Genomic DNA, 22,923 nt, shown 5'->3' on the forward strand with positions numbered 1-22,923 from the left:
TGTCTGTGTGTGTATCTTTGTGTATGTGTCTGTGTGTGTTGGGGGAATATGTCTCTGTATGTGTGTGTGTGTGTGTGGGGGGGGGGGGGGGGGGGAGTGGGGAACGCACCTGGGAGTGATCCCCTATCACACCTACAAGACCAGAGAGGTCTGCCCAGAGTCAACCAAAGAGGCAGCAGTCATGCTAACGAGACTTCAAAAATCCTTTAACATCTCCCGAATTGAAGGCTTCTCTACTTTGTCCATCTCCTTTACCTCTCCCTATCCTCCAATCATAGCACAGCTTTCTCCTCACCTGATATTTTGGAATATATTATCCCCTTCCCCTATGATGACTGATGTATGTTCACTACATCAGCAGTATAACCCTACATTTTCATTCCTAATCAGCTACCCACTTTGTTTAATTGGACTTCTACTATTTATGTTTTTATGGAAGATTTGGAGCTTCCTTTTTACATAACCTCTCATCTTTCACAGGCACTGTCCTGGTCTCTTCGAGAGATTCCTCCTCTAACTTCTCGAGCATAGAACATAGAACATTACAGCGCAGTACAGGCCCTTCGGCCCTCGATGTTGCACCGACCTGTCATACTAATCTGAAGCCCATCCCACCTACACTATTCCATGTACATCCAAATGCCTCAGCCTTTCCTCGTAAGACATTTCCTCCATACCAGGCACCATCCTAGTAAATCTCCTCTGCACCCTTTCCAAAGCTTCCACATCCTTCCTATAATGCAATGACCAGAACTGTACACAATACTCCAAGTGTGGCCGTACCAGAGCTTTGTACAGCTGCAGCATAGCCTCATGGTTCCACAATTCAATCCCTTTATTAATAAAGGCCAAAACACTGTATGCCTTCTTAACAACGCTGTCAATCTGGGTGGCAACTTTCAGGGATCTGTGTACATGGACACCGAGATCTCTCTGCTCATCTGCACTCCCAAGAATCTTACCATTAGCCCAGTACTTTGCATTCCAATTACTCCGTCCAAAGTGTATCACCTCACACTTGTCCACATTAAACTCCATTTGCCACCTCGCAGCCCAGCTCTGCATCCTATCTATGTCTCTCTGTAACCTACTACATCCTTCGTCACTATCCACAACTCCACTGACCTTACTGTCGTCTGCAAATTTACTAACCCACCCTTCTAAGCCCTCATCCAGGTTATTTATAAAAATGACGAAAGCAGTTGACCCAACACCGACCCTTGTGGTACGCCGCTAGTAACTGGACACCACGATGAAATGTTCCATCAGCTACAAACCTCTGTTTTCTTTCAGCAAGCCAATTACTGATCCAAACTGCTATGTCTCCCACAATCCCATTCCTCTGCATTTTGCATAATAGCCTACTGTGGGGAACCTTATTGAACGCCTTGCTGAAATCCATATACACTACATCAAATGGTTTACTCTCATCTACCTGTTTGGTCACTTTATCAAAAAACTCAATAAGATTCATTAGGCACGATCTACCTTTCACAAAACCTGTCCCTGATCAGATTATTCTTTTCTAGATGGTTATAAATCCTATCTCCTATAACCTTTTCCAACACTTTACCAACAACTGGAGTGAGACTCGCTGGTCTGTAATTACCAGGGTTGTCTTTACTACCCTTTTTGAACAAGGGAGCCACATTTGCTATCCTCCAGTCCTCAGGCACTATTCCTGTAGACAATGATGATTTGAAGATCAATGCCAAAGGCTCGGCAATCTCTTCCCTTGCTTCCCAGAGGATCCAGGATAGATCCCAACTGGCCCAGGGGACTTGTCTACTTTCACACTCTGCAGTATTTCTAATATCTCTTCCTTGTGAACCTCAATCTCTTCTAGTCTTGATGCAAGTATCTCTGTATCTTCCTCGCCAACATTTTCATTTTCTATAGTGAACACTGTCAAAAAATATTTATTTAGTGCTTCCCCTATCTCCTCTGACTCCACACACAATTTCCCACTATTATCCTTGATTGGCCCTAATTTAACTCTCGTCATTCTTTTATTCTTGACATACCTATGGAAAGCCTTAGGGTTAACCCTGATCCTATCCGCCAACAACTTCTCATGTCTCCTCCTGGCTCTTCTGAGCTCTCTTAATAAAGTCTTTCCTGACTTCCTTGTAACCCTCAAGCGCCCTGAGTTTTCACATTTTGTCCTAACATAAGCCGCCTTCTTCTTCTTGACCATGGATTCCACTTCCTTAGTAAACCACGGCTCACACGTTCTATATCTTCCTCCCTGTCTGACAGGTACATACTTATCTAGGACACACAGGAGCATTTCCTTGAATAAGCTCCACATTTTTAATGTGCTCATCCCCTGCAGTTTCCTTCCCCATTCTATGCTTCCTAAATCTTTCCTAATTGCATCGTAATTTCCCTTCCCCCAGCTGAAACTCTTGCTCGGTGAAGTACACCTATCCCTTTCCATCACTAAAGTAAACCTGACAGAATTGTGATCGCTGTCTCCAAAGTGCTCACCTACTTCCAAATCTAACACCTGGCCAGGCTCGTTGCTCAGTACTAAATCTAAAGTGGCTTCGCCCCTTGTTGGCCTGTCTACATACTGTGTCAGGAAGCCCTCCTGCAGACACTGGACAAAAACTGACCCATCTACAATACTCGTACTGTAGTGATCCCAGTCAATATTTGGATAGTTGAAGTCCCCCATGACAACTACCCTGCCTCTCTCACTCCTATCGAGAATCATCTTTGCTGTCCTTTCCTCTACATCTCTGGGACTATTCGGAGGCCTATAGAAAACTCCCAGCATGGTGATTTCTCCTTTCCTGTTTCTAACCTCAGCCCATACTACCTCAGTTAATGAGTCCCCAAACATCCTATTTACAATTGTAATATTGTCCTTGATCAACAATGCCACACCTCCCCCTCTTTTACCATCTTCTCTGTTCTTACTGAAACATCTGAATCCCGGAACCTGCAACAGCCATTCCTGTCCCTGCTCTATCCATGTCTCCGTAATGGCCACAACATCAAAGCCCCAGGTACCAACCCACGCTGCCAGTTCACCCACTTTATTTCAGATGCTCCTGGTGTTAAAGTACACACACTTCAAACCAAGTTCTCACTTGCCAGTGTCAGATACTTGATTTTGGAACTCCCTACGCTCATCCTCTTCTGTACCTGTCCTACAATTTTGGTTCCCATCCCCCTGCTGTATTAGTTTAAATCCACCTTAATAGCTTTAGCGAATTTCCCCCCCCACCCCCGCCCAGGATATTGGTACCCCTCTGGTTTAGATGAAGACCATCCTGCTTGTAGAGGTCCCACCTACCCCAGAAAGAGCTCCAATTATCCAAAAACCTGAAACCCTCCCTCCTGCACCATCCCTGTAGCCACGTGTTCAAATCCTTTCTCTCCCTATTCCTCACCTCACTAGAATCCCAAAAACACGATCAGAGACATCACGGACCCTGGCACCTGGGAGGCAACATACCAACCGTGAGTCTCTCTCGTCCCCACAGAACCTCCTATCTGTCCCCTTAACTGTCGAGTCCCCAATGACTACTGCTCTGCTCTTGTTCCCCCTTCCCCTCTGAGCAGCCCCACGGTAAGTCATCCCCCCCCCAACAGTATCCAAAACGGTATATTTATTTTTGAGGGGAATGGCCACAGGGGATCCCTGCACTGCCTGTCGGTTCCCTTTCTGTCCCCTAACAGTCACCCATCTGTCTTTTTCTTTTATCTGGGGAGTGACTACCTCTCTGTAAGTCCTGTCAATAACCCCTCTGCCTCCCGAATGATCCGATGTTTATCCAACTCCAGCTCCAGTTCCCTAACACGGTTTTCGACAAGCTGGTGTTGGGTGCATTTCCCACAGATGTAGCCAGCAGGGACAATAGTGGTGACCCTTACTTCCCACATTCTGCAGGAGGAACATTCCACTGCCCTAAACTCCATTCCCACTGTTCTAACTCCCGAAGTGACTGTGCTTTACTTGGGTCCGAATTGTATCAGGAACATGCATTTATTTAAAGTTCCTTTTTTTCTAATCTATTGCATTTCTCTAATCATTCAGGACCCCTATTGCTTCTTCTGATCTGTCTCGTCTGTACCTGAATCATTGTATCCCCACATCAGGAGTGAGAGTGTTACCGATATGTCAAACTGCAGTGCAAAATCCATTCCCATTGCATATATACCGAATGGGTTTATTCACTAACATTGTTCACTGGAACATAGTGTTTTGTCATCATTTACAGGTTGTTTACTGATCTTTTCTCAGGCCAGCTGTTTAGTGTTCTCTCTTCATGTACAAATTGTTTGTAAATTATGCCACAAATGTAGCAAATTCGGAAACCTCAATTTCAGGCAGGTTCAGGCTTTTGGACTTTGCTGGAATAGTTGCAGATTTATCATGTAAATGTTTTGTTTTGTGTGCAATCGTGTCATTCCTAGAGGGAGGATTTTTCAGGATTATCCCATAAATTGAAACTAATTGTGAGGAAATTGGTCCAGTTTCATGAGCGACACCACATGAATCCAAGTTTCTCTGGAGTACAAGGTGGAGGAGGGGAATGTTGTGTGGAAAGGCGGATGGTCAATGGAGCGGAAGGTGTCTGCAGGGGTGTATTACCCAGCCAGGCCACATTAATACCATCCCACCTCATTCAAGAAGCATGCTCAGGGGAATTCCCATTCGAGCAAGGGCAGGGATGGAGATATAACTGTCCTTTCCCTGACTATAGAAAGAGGTGGAAGATACTGGAAAGACATCACTCATGCCTCTAATCTCGACTCACCTAAAGGACCCTCACCTCCTCCTAAATACCTCGACTCCTGATGGCTGGTAGCTCTCGAGAGGAGTTAGTGAGGGCCACTCAGAATCTAACTGAGTAGTAGCCTTGATTCTCCCAGCAGTCTGGCAACATTATGTCAATCAACCCTTGTGTAATGGTTGCCAAGTTTGTTAAATGCTTTCCCACTGGTCATAAAGGTGGCATGTTTGTATGGTCATTGGAACCAAGGACTTTTACCCTCATGTATTCTGAGAGGACTATGTTGTGTCTGGACGAGTATGTCACCCCTTCTCCACTGGGTCCAGTCTTGACAAAAGATGAAAGCTTCTGTATTTTCCCCCCAGGATCCCATATGTCTCGTTAGGCAGCATTGTCTAGTTGGTGAGCTTACAAAACATCCCTCCAAATGAACCATGCCAGATTGGATGGGCAGTCACAGAGCTTAAAATTCACATTGCAGAGTTGAAATTATCCTTTGGAGTTGGATTTCTGACTTGAAGGATGATAGGTGAATGGGAGCTTCACTCAGCACCCGATCTGGATGTATTATTCTGTGAGCTAAAATCTGACTGGTAACAGAAACCCCAAGATGAGGTATAGCATTATCTCAGTACCCAGATCCAATATCCATTTATGCAGTGCCAGCATAAGACATTGGTCAGCACACCTCCATGAGGAGACAGTGGCATAGCAATAGCATCATCGCTGTAGTCATCCAGAGTCCCTGGTTAATGCCGGGGCACAGGGGTTCAAATCCTTCGGTAGGAGGTAGTGAAATTTGAATCCAATAAAATCTGAAAATAACAAAGTTGGTATAATGGTGACCATTGTCAGAAAAGCCATCTGGTTCACTAATGGTCTTCAGGGAAGGAAATCTGCCATCCTCACCCAGTCTGGCCTACGTATCAGCCCAGACCCACAGCCATAATGCCGTTAATTCTTAATTGTCCTCTGAAGTGGTGTCCGGTAGCCAATCAGTTTAATAATTAAGATACCCAATAAATGCTAACCTTGTCAGTAGGAAAAAGAAAACATCAGGTCATCTTCCTACCCTCCCAGTTGGCCCTGCTCCTGAGAGATGCCATGTCACAGTTAACCCCTTTAGATTGCGGTGCTAATCCTGAGGTCAAGGAACATAATTGTATAGCAACCTCCTCTTCCTTCGTGTTGGCCCCTCAAATCCAGGGCCCCATTGACCTTGAGGAGTTTTCTCTTCGTCTTCAACAATCAAGCAAATCTTTTTTATTATTGTTATTAATGATGAATTCTGCTCACAAATAATATGAGAATATACTTCAATTCTCTCTGCTAGCTCGAGATGTTGTTGCAAAACTGAACAATCTAGGAATTACCACCACAACAGACTTTAATTGGATTGCACAGTTGCGATATTATTTGGAGAAGGAAAACATCATTGTCAGAATGATTACCACCACAGTACCTTATGGTTATGAATATTTGGGCAACACAGGAAGGCTTGTTATCACACCCCTGACTGACAGGTGTTACAGGTAAGAGTTCAGATCCTGTTAACTGCTTCCGGTGTCTTGGATGAAGGATCTAGGATGACACTATTTATTAGCTCTAGGTGTGTTACATTAAATTAAAGATTATGTGTAATAATGATGAGAAATCTGTGAAGGAAAGCAGACTAACCCCATTCTCTTCCAGGCACAAGTCACAGGGGGATGCTTTAAACTTGTCACTGAGTGTGGAAGTGGCGTTGTGTATCAGACTATTTAACAAACCCACGGGTCTCATCACTGCTGAATGCAAGGGAAAATCAGTACGCAGCAATGTGTCATCTACTGAAAAACTATTTAATCTCCACACATTCAACTCACAGCCCAAACCCTGTAAAAACATCACTGCCTTAGAAAGAATAATAAACTGTGAGGTATCTTCAGACTCTGGTCTAAACCCTCAGCTCTTCACAGATTATTCTTATTCTCAACAAAATTAAATTAACTACATGCACTTAAAGACGAACAGAGTTACTTCAAAAGCAATCTGGTTTCAGGGATTTGCTGTTCAAGTGTAAGGTGCTTTGTTGTTTTGAAGTTTTTGCATTTGAACAATGAAAGCTGTGACAGAGAAATGATTTGCTGGAATCTGTTCTTTCTTCATTTGAATTCAATCTTGCTTTTTCCTAATTTGCTTTGCTCCTCATTTAATTTCCTCTCTTCTTCCTTGATCATCATTTTTCCTTGTCTTCTTCATTTCAACAAAGGAGCTAAATTAAGCACATGCTATTGTTCACCAAAATTATATTGAGTCAGCATCAGCGTGAAACTCAACGCAGATCTCCCCAAATGAAGATTGCAGTGGTAGTCAGGTGTGACTATGTAAAACGTCTCTGCAGTTTAAACCAAACCATCATCTCTGCTAACCTCTTCTTACAGAACACTAATGGGGGCTTTACAACTGAACCTAGGAGGGGCTCCAGAAGGACCTGCAGGAACTGGCAAAACCGAAACCTGCAAAGATTTGGCCAAGGCTGTGGCTAAACAGGTAGAATATGGAATCCGAAGTTAACTGTGTGGAGATTTTCTTAAAGCCACTGTGATGGATTCTTTTTGAACTATTGTGTATCAACATTTGAAGAAAAGCAAAAAATGTTTCTAAACCAGGAAGCACTGAATCACAGGTTTGCAAAATTATAATGGTGCAGAAGGAAGCCATTCAGCCCTTAATTTGCAACTGCATTATTATCTAATGCTAAATTCCTGCCCTTTCACACATATCCCTGCACACCAGTTCTACCCAGACACACACCCAATGCCCACTTGAATGGCTCAATTGGATCTCCCTCCACCATATTTCCAGACAGTGTCTTCCAGACCCTAACTACTCACCGTCTGCAAAAGTTCTTCTCACATCACCCTTGCTTCATATGTACATGTGCCATTTTCTTCTTTTGCCTTGAACATTAGGAACAGTTTCCCCCATCTGTTCTGTCTAGCTCACTCATGATTTTGAAAGCCTCTATCAAATCTTCTCTCAGCTTTCTTTTCTCCATGGTGAACAGTCCCAATTTCTTCAATCTATCCTCATCACTGAAGTTTCTCATTCTTGTAATTGCTTCTGAACTCTCTCAGTTGCATTCACATCCTTTCTATAATGTGGTTTCCATACCGTGCACAATTTTCTAGCTGACGCCTAATAAGTTCAACATCACCTCCATGCTCTTGTACTCTCTGACCCTATTAATTAATCGGAGAATACTGTATGATTTATAAACTGCTTTCTCCACCTGTCCTATCATTTTCAATAATCTGTGCACATATACACGCAGGTCCAGCTGCTCCACATCCTTTAGAATTGTACCCCTATTTTATACTATCTTTCAATGTTCTTCTGACTGAAGTGCATCACCTCACACTTCTCTACATCAAACTTCATCTGCCATCTATTCTCCTTCCTCCACCAACTTGTCACTACCCTTTTGGAGTTCCACACTGTCCTTCTCACAGTTTACAATTCTTCACTTTAGGGTCAGCTGCAAACTTGGAAATTATACCCTGCACGTCACAACCCAGATCATTCATATGTATCAGAAAAAACAAGGTCCCCATATCAACTCCCGGTGAACTCCAGAAATTCTCCTCCGTCTGAAAAAGAGCCATTGGCCATTACTATCACTCACTCAATTTTGTATCTATGTTGCTAATTTCCCTTTTATTTCGTGACCTATGACTTTCCACAAGTCTGTTGTGTGGTACTGTACCAAACACCATCTGAAAATCCATGCAAAGTTAATTTAATATCTCAGTCATGCCCCTGTCTCAATGTGTAAATCCCCCTCTTTGATCTCTGATCAGCTCTGCTCCTCCTTTTAACCACTGTCTTCCTGTCAATATTGAAACTTTATTGCTGGAACAGCACAGCAGGTCAGGCAGCATCCAGGGAACAGGAGATTCGACGTTTCGGGCACAGGCCCTTCTTCAGGAATGAGCAGAGAGTGTTCAGCAGGAGAAGATAAAAGGTAGGGAGGAGGGACTTGGAGGAGGGGAGTTGGAAATGTGATAGGTGGAAAGAGGTCAAGGTGAGGGTGATAGGTCGGAGTAGGATGGAGGGGGAGAGGTCAAGAAGAAGACTGCAGGTCAGGAAGGCGGTGCCGGGCTGGAAGGATCCGGCTGAGACAAGGTGGGGGGAGGGGGGATGAAGAAACTGGTGAAGTCCAAGTTCATCCCCTGCGGTTGGAGGGTTCCCAGTCGGAAGATAAGACGCTCCTCCTCCGACTGTCGGGTTGTTGTGGTTTGGCGGTGGATGAGTCCAATGACCTGCATATCCTCGGTGGAGTGGGAGGGGGAGTTGAAATGCTGTGCCACAGGTTGGTTGGGTTGGTTCGTCCGGGTGGCCCAGAGGTGCTCCCTGAATCGCTCCGCAAGTAGGCGGCCTGTCTCCCCAATATAGAGGAGGCCACACCGGCTGCAGCGGATGCAGTAGATGATGTGGGTGGAGGTGCAGGTGAATCTGTGGCGGATATGGAAGTTTCCCTTGGGGCCTTGGAGAGAAGTGAGGGGGGAGGTGTGGGCGCACGTGTTGCACCTCCTGCGGTTGCAAGGGAAGGTGCCGGGAGTGGTGGTTGGGTCGGTGGGGGGTGTGGATCTGACAAGGGAGTCGCGGAGGGAGTGGTCTCTACGGAAAGCTGATAGGGGAGGGGAGGGAAATATATCCTTGTTGCTGGGGTCTGTTTGGAGGTGGCGGAAGTGACGGCGGATGATGCGCTGTACATGGAGATTGGTGGGGTGGTAGGTGAGGACCAGTGGGGTTCTGTCCTGGTGGCGGTTGGAGGGGCGGGGCTCAAGAGCGGAGGAGCGGGAAGTGGAGGAGATGCGGTGGAGGGCACCGTCGACCACGTCGGGGGGGAAATTGCGGTCCTTGAAGAAGGAGGCCATCTGTGTTGTACGTATTTTGAACTGGTCCTCCTGGGAGCAGATGCGGCGGAGACGAAGGAATTGGGAGAATGGGATGGCGTTTTTACAGGGGGCAGGATGGGAGGAGGTGTAGTCCAGGTAGCCGGATGCGGCGGAGACGAAGGAATTGGGAGGCACAGCATTTCAACTCCCCCTCCCACTCCACCGAGGATATGCAGGTCATTGGACTCATCCACCGCCAAACCACAACAACCCGACGGTCGGAGGAGGAGCGTCTTATCTTCCGACTGGGAACCCTCCAACCGCAGGGGATGAACTTGGACTTCACCAGTTTCTTCATCCCCCCTCCCCCCACCTTGTCTCAGCCGAATCCCTCCAGCCCGGCACCGCCTTCCTGACCTGCAGTCTTCTTCTTGACCTCTCCGCCTCCATCCTACTCCGACCTATCACCCTCACCTTGACCTCTTTCCACCTATCACATTTCCAACGCCCCTCCTCCAAGTCCCTCCTCCCTACCTTTTATCTTCTCCTGCTGAACACTCTCTGCTCATTCCTGAAGAAGGGCCTGTGCCCGAAACGTCGAATCTCCTGTTCCCTGGATGCTGCCTGACCTGCTGTGCTGTTCCAGCAATAAAGTTTCAACTTTGATCTCCAGCATCTGCAGACCTCACTTTCTCCTTCCTGTCAATATGCCAATAGAGGACTTTGGGATGTCCCTTGATGTTAGCTGCTGTTCACGAAGGAGTTAGCAGGAGTTCACTTTGTCAGGAAATAAACCCAGGGCCCTCTGACTGCACTGGGAATGAGATGACAGAGAGGGATTCCTAGATCCACATCCTGTCCCTCTCACACTATGTCACTGCTCCAAATGAAACCTGCAGACACAGCGTTCCAAATTTATTCACAAAAATGCACATCAAAGAATTTTGTGCTGTTTGTTCTGGGAGTCGAGAGGTTATAAAGAGAGTGTTAACCTGTTTTTTTTAAAAATGTTGATTCCATTCTGTGGAAATATAAGAATTTTCAACACAACATCAGACCATTCAGCCCAACAGATTCTCGTCAGTGATTATGCGTTATCATGTTGTTAGGTCAATCCTCAAGTGGCAGGAGTTGGGAGGTCATGTTGCGACTGTACAGAGAATTGGTTAGGCAACTTTTGGAATATTGTGTGCAATTCTGGTTTCCCTCCTATAGGAAGGATGTTGTGAAACTTGAAAAGATTCAGAAAAGATTTACAAGGATGTTGCCAGATTTGGAGGATTTGAGCTATAGGGAGAGGCTAAAAATGTTGGGGCTGTTTTCCCTGGAGCATCGGAGGCTGAGGGGTGACTTTATAGAGGTTTATAAAATCATGAGGGGCATGAATGGGGTAAATAGACAAAGTCTTTTCCCTGGAGTGGGGGAGTCTAGAACTAGAGGGCATAGCTTTAGGGTAGGAGGGCAAATATTTAAAAGGGACCTAAGGGATAACTTTTTCATGCAGAGGGTGGTGCACGTATGGAATGAGCTGCCAGAGAAATGGTGGAGGTTGGTACAGTTACAACATTTAAAAAGAATCTAGATGGGTCTACAAATAGGAAGGGTTTGGAACGATATGGGGCCAAGTGCTGGCAAATGGGACTAGATTAGATTAGGATATCTGGTTGGCATGGACAAGTTAGACCCAAGGGTCTGGTTCTGTGCTGTACTTCTCTGTGACCCTATTACCCTTCTGTAAAACCGAAAGGAGCTGAAAAATGTGTTTTTTTATGCAGTGGGAGGAGCAAGTCAAATAGTTTGTGAAGGTGCCCTATGTCAAAGGCCGTGGCAGTGATTTTGATGGTAAAGGAGAGAGATGAAGATGTAAAATAGATGTAAATGACAGGTGTGAAAAAGAGAAAATGGGTCCAACCTGCTGAGAGCAAAGTCAACAAGTCACAGGCAGGAGAGGGAAGGTTGGAGATGTAAGAAAAATAGAGTTTCGAGGTCATGTTCTAAAGTTATGGAGCTCCATGTTCAGTCCTGGATGCTGTAAAATGCCAAAGCAAAAATGAGATAGAACATAGAACAATACAGCACAGAACAGGCCCTTCGGCCCACGATGTTGTGCCGAACATTTGTCCTAGCTTAAGCACCCATCCATGTACCTATCCAATTGCCACTTAAAGGTCACCAAAGATCCTGACTCTGCCACTCCCACAGGCAGTGTATTCCATGCCCCCATCACTCTCTGGGTAAAGAACCCACCCCTGACATCTCCCCTTCACCTTCCATCCTTCACCTTAAATTTATGTCCCCTTGTAACACTCTGTTGTACCCGGGGGAAAAAGTTTCTGACTGTCTACTCTATCTATTCCTCTGATCATCTTATAAACCTCTATCAAGTCACCCCTCATCCTTCGCCGTTCCAACGAGAAAAGGCTTAGCACTCTCAACCTATCCTCGTACGACCTATTCTCCATTCCAGGCAACATCCTGGTAAATCTTCTCTGCACCCTCTCCAAAGCTTTGACATCTTTCCTAAAGTGAGGCGACCAGAACTGCACACAGTACTCCAAATGTGGCCGAACCAAAGACCTGTACAGTTGCAACATCACTTCACGACTCTTGAATTCAATCCCTCTGCTAATGATTGCTAATACACCACAGGCCTTTTTACAAGCTCTATCCACCTGAGTGTCAACTTTCAAAGATCTATGAACATAGACCCCAAGATCCCTCTGTTCCTCCACCTCACTAAGAACCCTACCGTTTACCCTGTATTCCGCATTCTTATTTGTCTTTCCAAAATGGACAACCTCACACTTGGCAGGGTTGAACTCCATCTGCCACTCCTCAGCCCAGCTCTGCATCATATCTAAGTCCCTTTGCAGCCGACAACAGCCCTCCTCACTATCCACAACTCCACCAATCTTCGTATCATCTGCAAATTTACTGACCCACCCTTCGACTCCCTCATCCAAGTCATTAATAAAAATTACAAACAGCAGAGGACCCAGAACTGATCCCTGCGGAACTCCACTTGTAACTGGGCTGAATATTTACCATCAACACCACTCTCTGACTTCGACCGGTTAGCCAGTTTTCTATCCAATTGGCCAAATTTCCCTCTATCCCATGCCTCCTGACTTTCCGCATAAGCCAACCATGGGGAACCTTATCAAATGCCTTACTAAAATCCATGTATACTACATCCACTGCTCTACCCTCATCCACATGCTTGGTCACCTCCTCAAAGAATTCAATAAGACTTGTAAGGCAAGACCTACCCTTCACAAATCCGTGCTGGCTGTCCCTAATCAAGCAGTGTCTTTCCAGATACTCATAAATCCTATCCCTCAGTACCCTTTCCATTACTTTGCCTACCACCGAAGTAAGACTAACTGGCCTGTAATTCCCGGGGTTATCCCTATTCCCTTTTTTGAACAGGGGCACAACATTCGCCACTCTCCAGTCCCCTGGTACCACCCCTGTTGACAGTGAAGACGAAAAGATCATTGCCAACTGTACTGCAATTTCCTCTCTTGCTTCCCACATAATCCTAGGATATATACCGTCAGGCCCGGGGGACTTGTCTATCCTCACGTTGTTCAAAATGTCCAACACATCTTCCTTCCTAACAAGTATCTCCTCTAGCTTACCAGTCCGTTTCACACTCTCCTCTTCAACAACACGGTCCCTCTCTTCGTAAATACTGAAGAAAAGTACTCATTCAAGACCTCTCCTATCTCTTCCGACTCAATACACAGTCTCCCACTACTGTCCTTGATCGGACCTACCCTCGTCCTCGTCATTTTCATGTTTCTCACATACGCATAAAATGCCTTTGGGTTATCCTTGATCCTATCCACCAAAGATTTTTCATGCCCTCTCTTAGCTCTCCTAATCCCTTTCTTCAGGTCCCTTCTGGCTATCCTGTATCCCTCCACTGCTCTGTCTGAACCCTGTTTCCTCAATCTTATGTAAGCCTCCTTCTTCCTCTTTACAAGACATTCAACCTCCCTCGTCAACCAAGGTTCCCTCACACGACCATTTCTTTCCTGCCTGTCAGGTACATACATATCAAGGACATGTCGTATCTGTTCCTTGAAAAAGTTCCACATTTCCATGACATCCTTCCCTGACAGCCTATGCTCCCAACTTATGCTCCTCAGATCCTGTCTTACAGCATCGTAATTACCCTACCCTGTTACACGCACCTATCTCTCTTCATAACCAAGGTGAAAGTCACAGAATTGTGGTCACCATCACCAAAATGTTCACCCACTAACAAGCCCATCACTTGTCCCGGTTCGTTACCGAGTACCAAATCCAATATGGCCTCCCCTCTGGTCGGACAATCTACATACTGAGTTAGAAAAGCTTCCTGGACACACTGCGCAAACACCGCCCAATCCAATCTACTTGATCTAAAGAGCTTCCAATCAATATTTGGGAAGTTGAAATCGCCCAAATGTTGTTACTCATGCTTGTTTCCTTCGAGCCTTTACTAATGAACACAACTGAAACTTTTATTTAACTAACATCTTTCTGCAAAACATCACTTCTGGCAGATATGTAACATTATAGGCACAATCCCACAGTCACTCCCAGTTTCCCTGCAATTCATTTCTCTGCACGTCAGCTCAAAACCTCCAGTCTCTGTTGAGAATTGTCCCTCTCACACTGGATTTCCTGGATACAGTTTTCACCTTGGTCACTATCCATTGCTCAATCTTCAAAGGCCCCATCCATTCTGTTCCTTTCCTTTTGATCAGAAATTGAACTCTGCTCAGCATCTTGCTTCATCACCCCTTGTCTCACCACAACAGTAGCTTCTTTGCCCCATGACTAAAACAGCAGTGGTCCTTCATTTGTGAGATGTTATGAAAAGGAGATAAACCTGATCTCTGTTTCAGTTCCTTTCCCCATGGTAACAGGAGATGCTTGTCTGAACTTTTCAAAGTATTTTTTCAAACATAGTGGTGTTGTAAAGTTTTCATTATCAATACTGCTGTTTAGTGCATTATGTTTACAACATGATGCATTTTCTGCATATTTTACATGAATGATTCAGTTATTTTCTATTTTCACAGTGTGTTGTGTTTAACTGTTCCGATGGACTCAACTACAGAGCAATGGGGAAGTTTTTCAAAGGCCTGGTACAGTCTGGAGCTTGGGCTTGTTTTGATGAATTTAATCGTATAGAATTAGAGGTAAATGTAATTAACTTTACAATTAACCTTTAAACAGAATATCATTGTAATGGTGATATTAATGAGTAATCACACCATCAACTAGAAACCACACTTGAAGTCCAAAGCTTGAAAGTTTGATGAACTTTCTTTTTTAAATTGCAATTAACATTTATATGATGATTTTGGATCCAAATTAAAAAGTACGCTTAATTTGATTTAGTAATTCACTACCTCACACCTGTATTTTATAATTTACTGTTGCTCTTGTCAAGCAATCAGTAACATTTCCAATGTTCCTAATGTCAATTACTGTCAGATGTTCTAAATGTAGCTAAAAAGAGGGATCAGGAAGTAGGGGGTTACAGATGCTACTCAAATTGGCAAACAATGGGGAAAATTACTACATATGCTGGAATCTGCACTGAAAACAAGAAATGCTGGAAATCACAGCAGTCAAGCAGCATCCATACAGAGAGAATAAGCTAAAGTTTCAAGTCTAGATGACTTTTCATCAGCTCTGACCTGCTGTGATTTCCAGCATTGTTTTCAAACACTGAAGAATATTGCCCTATATGAGGATCACTGTTGTTCACATTTACAAACACCCTGGAGACGCAGAAATCTGAAATACAGTTTCAAAACTTGCAGAAACACAAAATTCAGGATGTAGTTAATACAGAGGAGAACTGTAGAGAATAATTAGTCAACTAGAAAAGTGGGCACTTGGCCGATCAATTATGTCTAAAATAGAAAAGTCTTAGGTAGCTCAGTTGTTTTCTCTGCCAAAAAAAATACTTTATTCATAAAATTTAAAAGTTTGTCATATGTCTGACAGGACAACATGATGCGCCATGTGAAAGTCTGGAGAGTGAACATGATTTCCAAATGTATGTGTAACTTTGCTTCTCATTTTCTGGGTGGACTGCTGGCAACTAGCAATGTAAAACAAGAGAGAACTGTTTATGTGTCTCCCTGACAGTGCACAGCCTCTCCCTGAGCCAGTCCTCAGCTCTTTGTCTCCTTGTAATGTAATGAGGTCCCTAGCCCCAGGTTAAAACTTCACAGGAACTTAGAGCAAATCTGATCCCCAGACCTGCAGTGTACAGGTTCAAATCAATGTAGACAAACCCTCACAACCTATGGTTCTATTTCTCTTCTAGTTGTGCATACCTAGTAAAGAAACAGCAAGACATCAACAAGGGATAAGATATTGATTAATACTGAAATATGTAGATTCATTCATTTAGGAGCTGCGAAGTTCCTAATTGAATATTTCAAGAATTTTGGACACATCTAATTGGTAACTTCCTTAGAACGAACCCTTATGAATAATTCTGAACCACATAATAGATTTCATCACTTCCTCTCTAACAAAGTACACAGAAAATATAACTAGGCCTATCTCTTGTGGTGGAAGTGACAATGTCCCTATCCCTTGACTGAGAGGCCTGGGTTCACATTCCCACCTGCTCCAAAGTTGTGTAATAACATCAGAAAAATAGGTTAAATTGAAAAAACGCTTCATTTAAAGCCACACTCTCAAAAGCATGTACCAATCATTCATCAATGGTACACCTAAAAGGTATACCACAACAGCAGATCAAAGATGGGGATGTTCATTGATGATTGCAAAACGTTCACACCATTTTCAACTCCTCAGATACTGAAACAGTCCATGTTCAAATATGGCAAGACTTGGACAAGATTCAGGTTGGGGCTAATAAGTGGAAAGTTGTATTGCACTGCACAAGTGCCAGGCAATAACCATCTCCTTGACATTAAACGGTGTTACCATCACTGAATACCCCACCATTAATTTCCTGGGGCTTACTATTGAACAAAAACTCAACTAGAATCACCATATAAATACAATGATTACAAAAGCAGGTCAGGGGCTAGGAATCCTGTGGTGAGTAACTCACCTCGTGACTCCCAAAACCTATCCATCACCTACAAGTCACACTTGCCTGGATGAGTGCAGATCCAACAAGAAACTTGACGCTATCGAAGACAAAGCACCCCGCTTCATTGGCACCACCTCCACAAATATCCACAAATAGCCATTCTCTCCACTATCAATGTTCAGTAGCAGCAGTGTGTACTAACTACAAGATACTCTGCAAAAATTCACCAAGGCTCCTAAGACCAAACCCATGATCACTTTCATCTAGAAGGATAAAGTGAGAAGATACATGAAATCTTCATCACCTGCAAGCTCCCCTCCAAGTCACTACCTATCCTGACTTGGAAATAGATCATTATTCCATTAACATCACTGGGTCAAAATCCTGGAACTCCTGGAGGAGAGCATCTGGATGGAGTCAGACTCCAGTTTTGTCGGAAGAATCTGACAGGTAGTGCCCTTCTCACCACCAGCCAAGCTCTGTCTTGGTGCTTGTTGGAAAATTCTGATATTGAGCCATTTTGCAAGTAGGCGATAGCCAGGTTGGACCAGATGTTGATTGTAGCCATCACTCAAAGCTTCCACAGCAATAGCACAAAAGGCCAAACCGGAAAAAAATAACAACTGACAGGGAACTCCAAAAACCAAACGTGAAAGGTCAAAGTCACCACTGAAACCTCCAAAAATAAAACTAATCCCCAAGATTCATATTCATCCTGGTGTTGATGATGGTATATCCCTATCAGATTAGTAGCAGGGCCAGGGACACAATGTAGTCCTTTGAGAGTCTTGAGCCCCAGGTTTTTACCGCCCAGGCTGTTATGTGCCTCTATCCTGGGTCTTGGCTAGTAGGAAGGATAATGAGATCACAAATCAAGTCAAAACTTGCATGCGTGAGGCCATAAAAAATGCATAGCTAATATATAAAGAGATAGAATTGAAAACTAGACAAGTCATGTTGAATTTATTTAATTCATTATAAGCATGACAAAAAATTAACATTTTAATCCAATGCATCTAAACTGTGATATATTTTTGTCTCAAACAGACACAGAAATCCACATGAGACAACTACAAAATAATCTTTAAAATTCTGAGGTTTTCCAAAGGAAGTTGTCACCTCTTTTCAAGGATAAGTTCTATGTAATAAAAAAAAACTCAAACTGATGATGATGGCATGTTGGACATAAAAAAAAGGAAAGATCAGATAAGAATAAGCTTTCATTTCTCCCTCAGCTGCTTACAGCTCATTCCCAGAGGGATAAGCCTTTCGCTTGATGCTGGTTTTTAATCAAAAGACGACAATCCCATTGATCTTTATTAAGATAATGTCAGAAGGGGAATTGCAGCTTTTCCAAGCTGTGGATAACAGATGCTGGACAGATCGAACCGAAACATAGCTTTTCATTCCTTTGTTTTTACCGCCCAGTGACTGAGCATGTGGTGGAGGTGACAAATCAGTTTGCAGCCTGTTCTCTTGACACAGCTTCTCTTGTTTCCTTCTCAGGTTCTGTCTGTTGTTGCCCAGCAGATCCAAACCATTCAGCGAGCGGTTTCAGAACAAGTCAAGACCTTTGTCTTTGAAGGAACAGAAATCTCGCTGGACCCATCCTGCACTGTGTTTATAACCATGAACCCAGGCTACGCTGGCAGGGCTGAGTTACCTGACAATCTGAAGGTAAAAGCAGCAACCTGGAGGCAGATTACACTTCAGGAGATCACCATTATTCAGAAAACTACAACTAATGAGCAGCACATACTGACAGTATGTTCTGTGATCTTGTAATAGAGAGAGTTTCATAACTATATAGTACTTTTTGAGAAGAGTATGAACCTGTCTAATTAATAATTGAAACGCAGTGTGAAACAGTGTGCACTAAACAATAGTTGAAGTAACTAAATTGATGTGACGGTCTTGAAGGAGCCACTGCAGTTCAACTGGTGAAATCATAGGGAACTATCTAAGGCAGGGGAGCCTGCTGGCAGAGCAAGGCAATTACCAGCAGGATGAAGCATGGTACCATTCCCAGGGTAAGGCACATGGGCTACAACACAACTCGACACAGCAAAGGCACATCATGACAAGGCAAAGCATTACACTCCCCACGGAGCTGTAATTAATCAAAATAATCACATTTAATAGATAAATCTCAAGTGAAGGAACTACCAACAAGATTTTGCCTTTTGTAACTTTTACTTTAACACGAATCTGAACAGTCCCAATTTAACATGAATTAACGAGGAAATGATGACTCAAGGATAAAGGCAAATTTCATTTTCTATAGTCAATACAACAAAGATATACCTTACCAATCACAAGCAGCCCCATTGTTCCCCAGAGACAAAAGGCACCACTAGCAGTTCCAGAGGTTTTCTATTCAGCTTCTCACTCTCCCACTCAACCGATACAGTCTAATTCACCAGGAGCTGGGTTCTAAAACAGGTTCCTGGATATAGGTAAACGTAGGCTCCTCATTGACTCCAGCTTAGTTCAATTCCTGTACAGGGTTAATTTAATGGGAGTGTTTCTGGCTAAAAGCTATATGTGTTGGCTGGCTCAGTGTGAGACTGAGCATCTGAAACCAGCAGACCATTAGAAGGGGGTGCATTACGAGAGGCTGGGGGTGTAGCTCCAGCTTTAAGATGCTGTCTCCTCTTTGATTTCCCCAAAAGAATTCCCTGACACATTCACCTGAAACAAACAAAAATAGAAGGTGCTGGAGAAGCTCAGCAGGTCTGGTTAGGGCCTTTGTTAGAATCCAGAATCATTGGCCTCAAAACGTTAACACTATTCTTTCTCCACAGGTGCTGACAGACCTGCTGAGCTCTTTCTGTTTTTGCTCGTCTCATATTTCCAGCATCTCCAGTTCTTTGCTTCATATTAACTACACTCGTGTGCTTGCTCGGCACCACCAGATTTCTGCAACATCACTCCAGGGAACTGTCACCATCTTCATTGGCATCTCTGGAATATGTCCAGCCAATGTTGGTGACAGGAGTGCACTGTGTGTGTAGAGTGTGATATCTCTGACTGCAATGTTCTTGCTGCAGGTTCTGTTTCGTCCTGTGGCTATGATGGTCCCAGATTATGCACTCATTGCTGAACTCTCTCTCTACTCCATGGGGTTTGTCAGTGCTCGGATCCTCGCTGCGAAAGTTGTAGCAATGTACCGACTCTGCTCGGAGCAAGTAAGTATGACTGAGCATTGGAATATAAGACAATCACTGATGCTTTCTCTGTTAAACATCTCTATTTCCTATTACTATGATCCCTGAGACAGGGATTCCTGGCAGTGGGATTGGCTTTATTTGGATTACTGAGGCTTGAACCAACACTGTGAGGCATTTGCGTTTCCTCAGGCTGATTTTTGCTCTCAATAGCTCAATCCAGGTACTTTCACAACTTGGCACTGCCCCGAGTGGTGTGATGTTGAATAGGTGGGGTTTGGAGGAAGGTGCACTATGAGGATCAGACCCCCCACACATACACAGACACACACACACACACAGACACACACACGTCAGAAGCAGCCACAGTGAACTGTTGAAGACGCCTGTGTAAAAGGATCACCTCAGTTCTATCTAACTGTGACCCCTATCTAAATGATAAACATTCAGCATTCTAATACTCACCCTCATGCTCCTTAATCCCCACTCCAATGCCCCTCTCTCATTATAAACCCAACCCACCACACTCCCCAACATCCCAACCCCAACTGTCCTGAGTCCTCCATGATTCTATGACGCCAATGAGCACAAGAGATTCTGACTTCTGATTGGCTGACAACTCTCACTCAGGAGGACTGCTGCTCTGGGGTCTTGATTCTCAGGGGTGTCTCACTGGTGGCCTTGCAGCTGCCTGATTACCATGACAGTGCCTTTCCTGGAAGACATGATGTGGAGGTGCCAGTGTTGGACTGGGGTGTACAAAGTTAAAATTTTACCTCGTTGTTACCTTTTTATCAGGTAATAGTCCAACAAGTTTATTTGGAAGCACCAGCTGACAGAGTTTGAAAGCTAATACTTCCAAATAAACCTGTTGGACGATAACCTGGTGTTGTGGGCTTTTTAACTTTCCTGGAAGAGGAAGCGCAGGTCTCTGGTCGACAGGTTAGATCCTTACTGCCTTGACTGCACATAGAGGGTCCATGAGACATAGTTTTCAGTCCATCCCACACCCTGTTCCTTAGCCACAAATTCCATCTCACTCCCTAGCAGCCATCTGACATTAAACTCTTGGTGATCATGCAATGAGCTGACAGCTTCACATTGTGTCACCACTAAGGCCACTGACTCAATATCAGCCCTGCCAATGCACTTGAAACCCTCAGCCAGATATTTCATTCAACCTGTTCAGACACAGCTCTAGAACAGGTGGCACTGTAGGTAGGCAGGCCTCCTGACTCAGAGGTTCGGACACTATGACTGCACTAGAAGAAATCCCTTGTTTTATTAACTCTAGACTTGACTGTTTCAACACACTCCTGGCTGGTCTCCCACATTCTACCAAAACACTGCCACTTATGTCTTAACATATCAATCCCATTCCCCTGTTCTCACTAGGTTCCACTCAAGCAAAAGCCTGATTTTACAATTCCCATCCCCGTAATCAATTCTCTGCTAGCCTCCCTCCTCATTTCCATCTTCTCCACTCCACAGTCCCTCAGGGTCACTGCCTCCCTCTAAGCCTAGCCTCTTGTACATCCTCATTTATGATTCCTACACCACAGGTGGCCTAGGTCTAGGCTCAGGAATACCTTCCTCACCCTCTTGGCCTCCCTACATCATCCTCTTCCTTTAAGGCCCCTATATTGGAAAAACATATGGATGAAAATGGAATTGTGTCGGTTTGAAGGGCTTCAGATTGGCTTCACAGGTCGGCACAACATAGAGGACCGAAGGGCCTGTACTGTGCTGTAATGTTCTACGTTCTACAGTTGAACTCTGTGAGCATTTTGTTCCTTAAGCTAGTATCTCCTAGTGTGGCTCAGCCTGTGCTTTGTTTAATCATTCTGCTGTGAAGCATCTTAACATATTTCTTTGTGTGCTCTATAAACATAAGTTGTTGTTGAAATGGTTGAGAGGAAGTGAGGCAGGTAGACAGAAACAAAAAGAGAGAGAGGGACAGAGGCAGGGATATAGTGAGAGAGGGATAGGGATAATGGTAGGGATAGAGTGCGAGAGCGGGATAGAAACAGTGGCAGTGATAGAGGGATAGGAACAGTTGTAGGGATAAAGCGAGAGTGGGGAACAGGGACAGTGGCAGGGATAGAGTGAGAGAGAGAGGGATAGAGTGAGAGAGAGAGAGAGATAGGAACAGTCACAGGGATAGAGTGAGAGAGAGGGATAGAGTGAGACAGAGAGAGAGAGATAGGAACAGTTGCAGGGATAGAGTGTGAGAGAGAAAGATAGGAAAAGTTGCAGGGATAGAGTGAGAGAGAGAGGGATACAGAGAGAGAGAGAGAGGAACAGTTGCAGGGATAGAGTGAGAGTGGGGAACAGGGACAGTGGCAGGGATAGAGTGAGAGAGAGGGGGATAGGAACAGGTTGCAGGGATAGAGTGAGAGTGGAGAACAGGGACAGTGGTAGGGATAGAGTGAGAGAGAAAAGATGCTGGATAAAGAGATTCCAAGTTAGAGTGAGAGTGAAGATGAAAGAGCATATCATGGGAAATGAGCAACAGATATATATGAAGAGTTTAGACAATAAACATAAAGCTGAAATCCTGGGAATGTCATTTCTAATTAGCTGAAAGCCTGAATGAAAGTAACAAATTTTACAAAGGTAGATTATTACCTAAGGAGCTTATCATTCTATATCCCATGTTGATTGTGTCTGGTGACTGAGTGAAATAACAAAATAAAAGTTATCAAAAGCACTATTTGAGTGGGACATTGATCTATTGTTTACTAATCAGAGTTTCTAATTTGCAGCTTTCCTCTCAACATCACTATGATTATGGGATGCGAGCTGTAAAATCCGTCTTAACTGCAGCAGGAAACTTGAAAGTCAAGTACCCCGAGGAAAAAGAAGAGGTTCTCACACTTCGTTCCATCACTGATGTCAACCTGCCAAAGGTACACTGACCGACATCACTGACTGACATCACTGACCGGCATCAATGACTAACACCTCTGACCTTAACTTACCAAAGGTACACTGACCGACATCACTGACTGACATTACTGACCGGCATCAATGACCAACACCTC

At 44.2% G+C, this 22,923-nt stretch overlaps 1 protein-coding gene across 3 annotated transcripts in view; it reads left to right on the forward strand.

Annotated features, from left to right (window-relative positions):
• LOC122561437 (dynein axonemal heavy chain 3-like) overlaps positions 1–22,923 on the forward strand; it is a 557,691-nt gene that overhangs the window by 329,428 nt on the left and 205,340 nt on the right. For all 3 annotated transcript variants that reach the window (XM_087999740.1, XM_087999741.1, XM_087999742.1), the window contains 6 exons: positions 6,082–6,280; positions 7,172–7,280; positions 14,707–14,826; positions 18,219–18,389; positions 19,763–19,900; positions 22,645–22,788. In XM_087999740.1, coding sequence (XP_087855866.1) covers positions 6,082–6,280; positions 7,172–7,280; positions 14,707–14,826; positions 18,219–18,389; positions 19,763–19,900; positions 22,645–22,788 — 881 coding nt within the window. The remainder of the gene's footprint in view (positions 1–6,081; positions 6,281–7,171; positions 7,281–14,706; positions 14,827–18,218; positions 18,390–19,762; positions 19,901–22,644; positions 22,789–22,923) is intronic.

The sequence above is a fragment of the Chiloscyllium plagiosum genome, unplaced genomic scaffold (assembly GCF_037043375.1).
Source record: "Chiloscyllium plagiosum isolate Xiang-an unplaced genomic scaffold, Cpla_swu_hap1 HiC_scaffold_23, whole genome shotgun sequence".
Taxonomy (NCBI): domain Eukaryota; kingdom Metazoa; phylum Chordata; class Chondrichthyes; order Orectolobiformes; family Hemiscylliidae; genus Chiloscyllium; species Chiloscyllium plagiosum.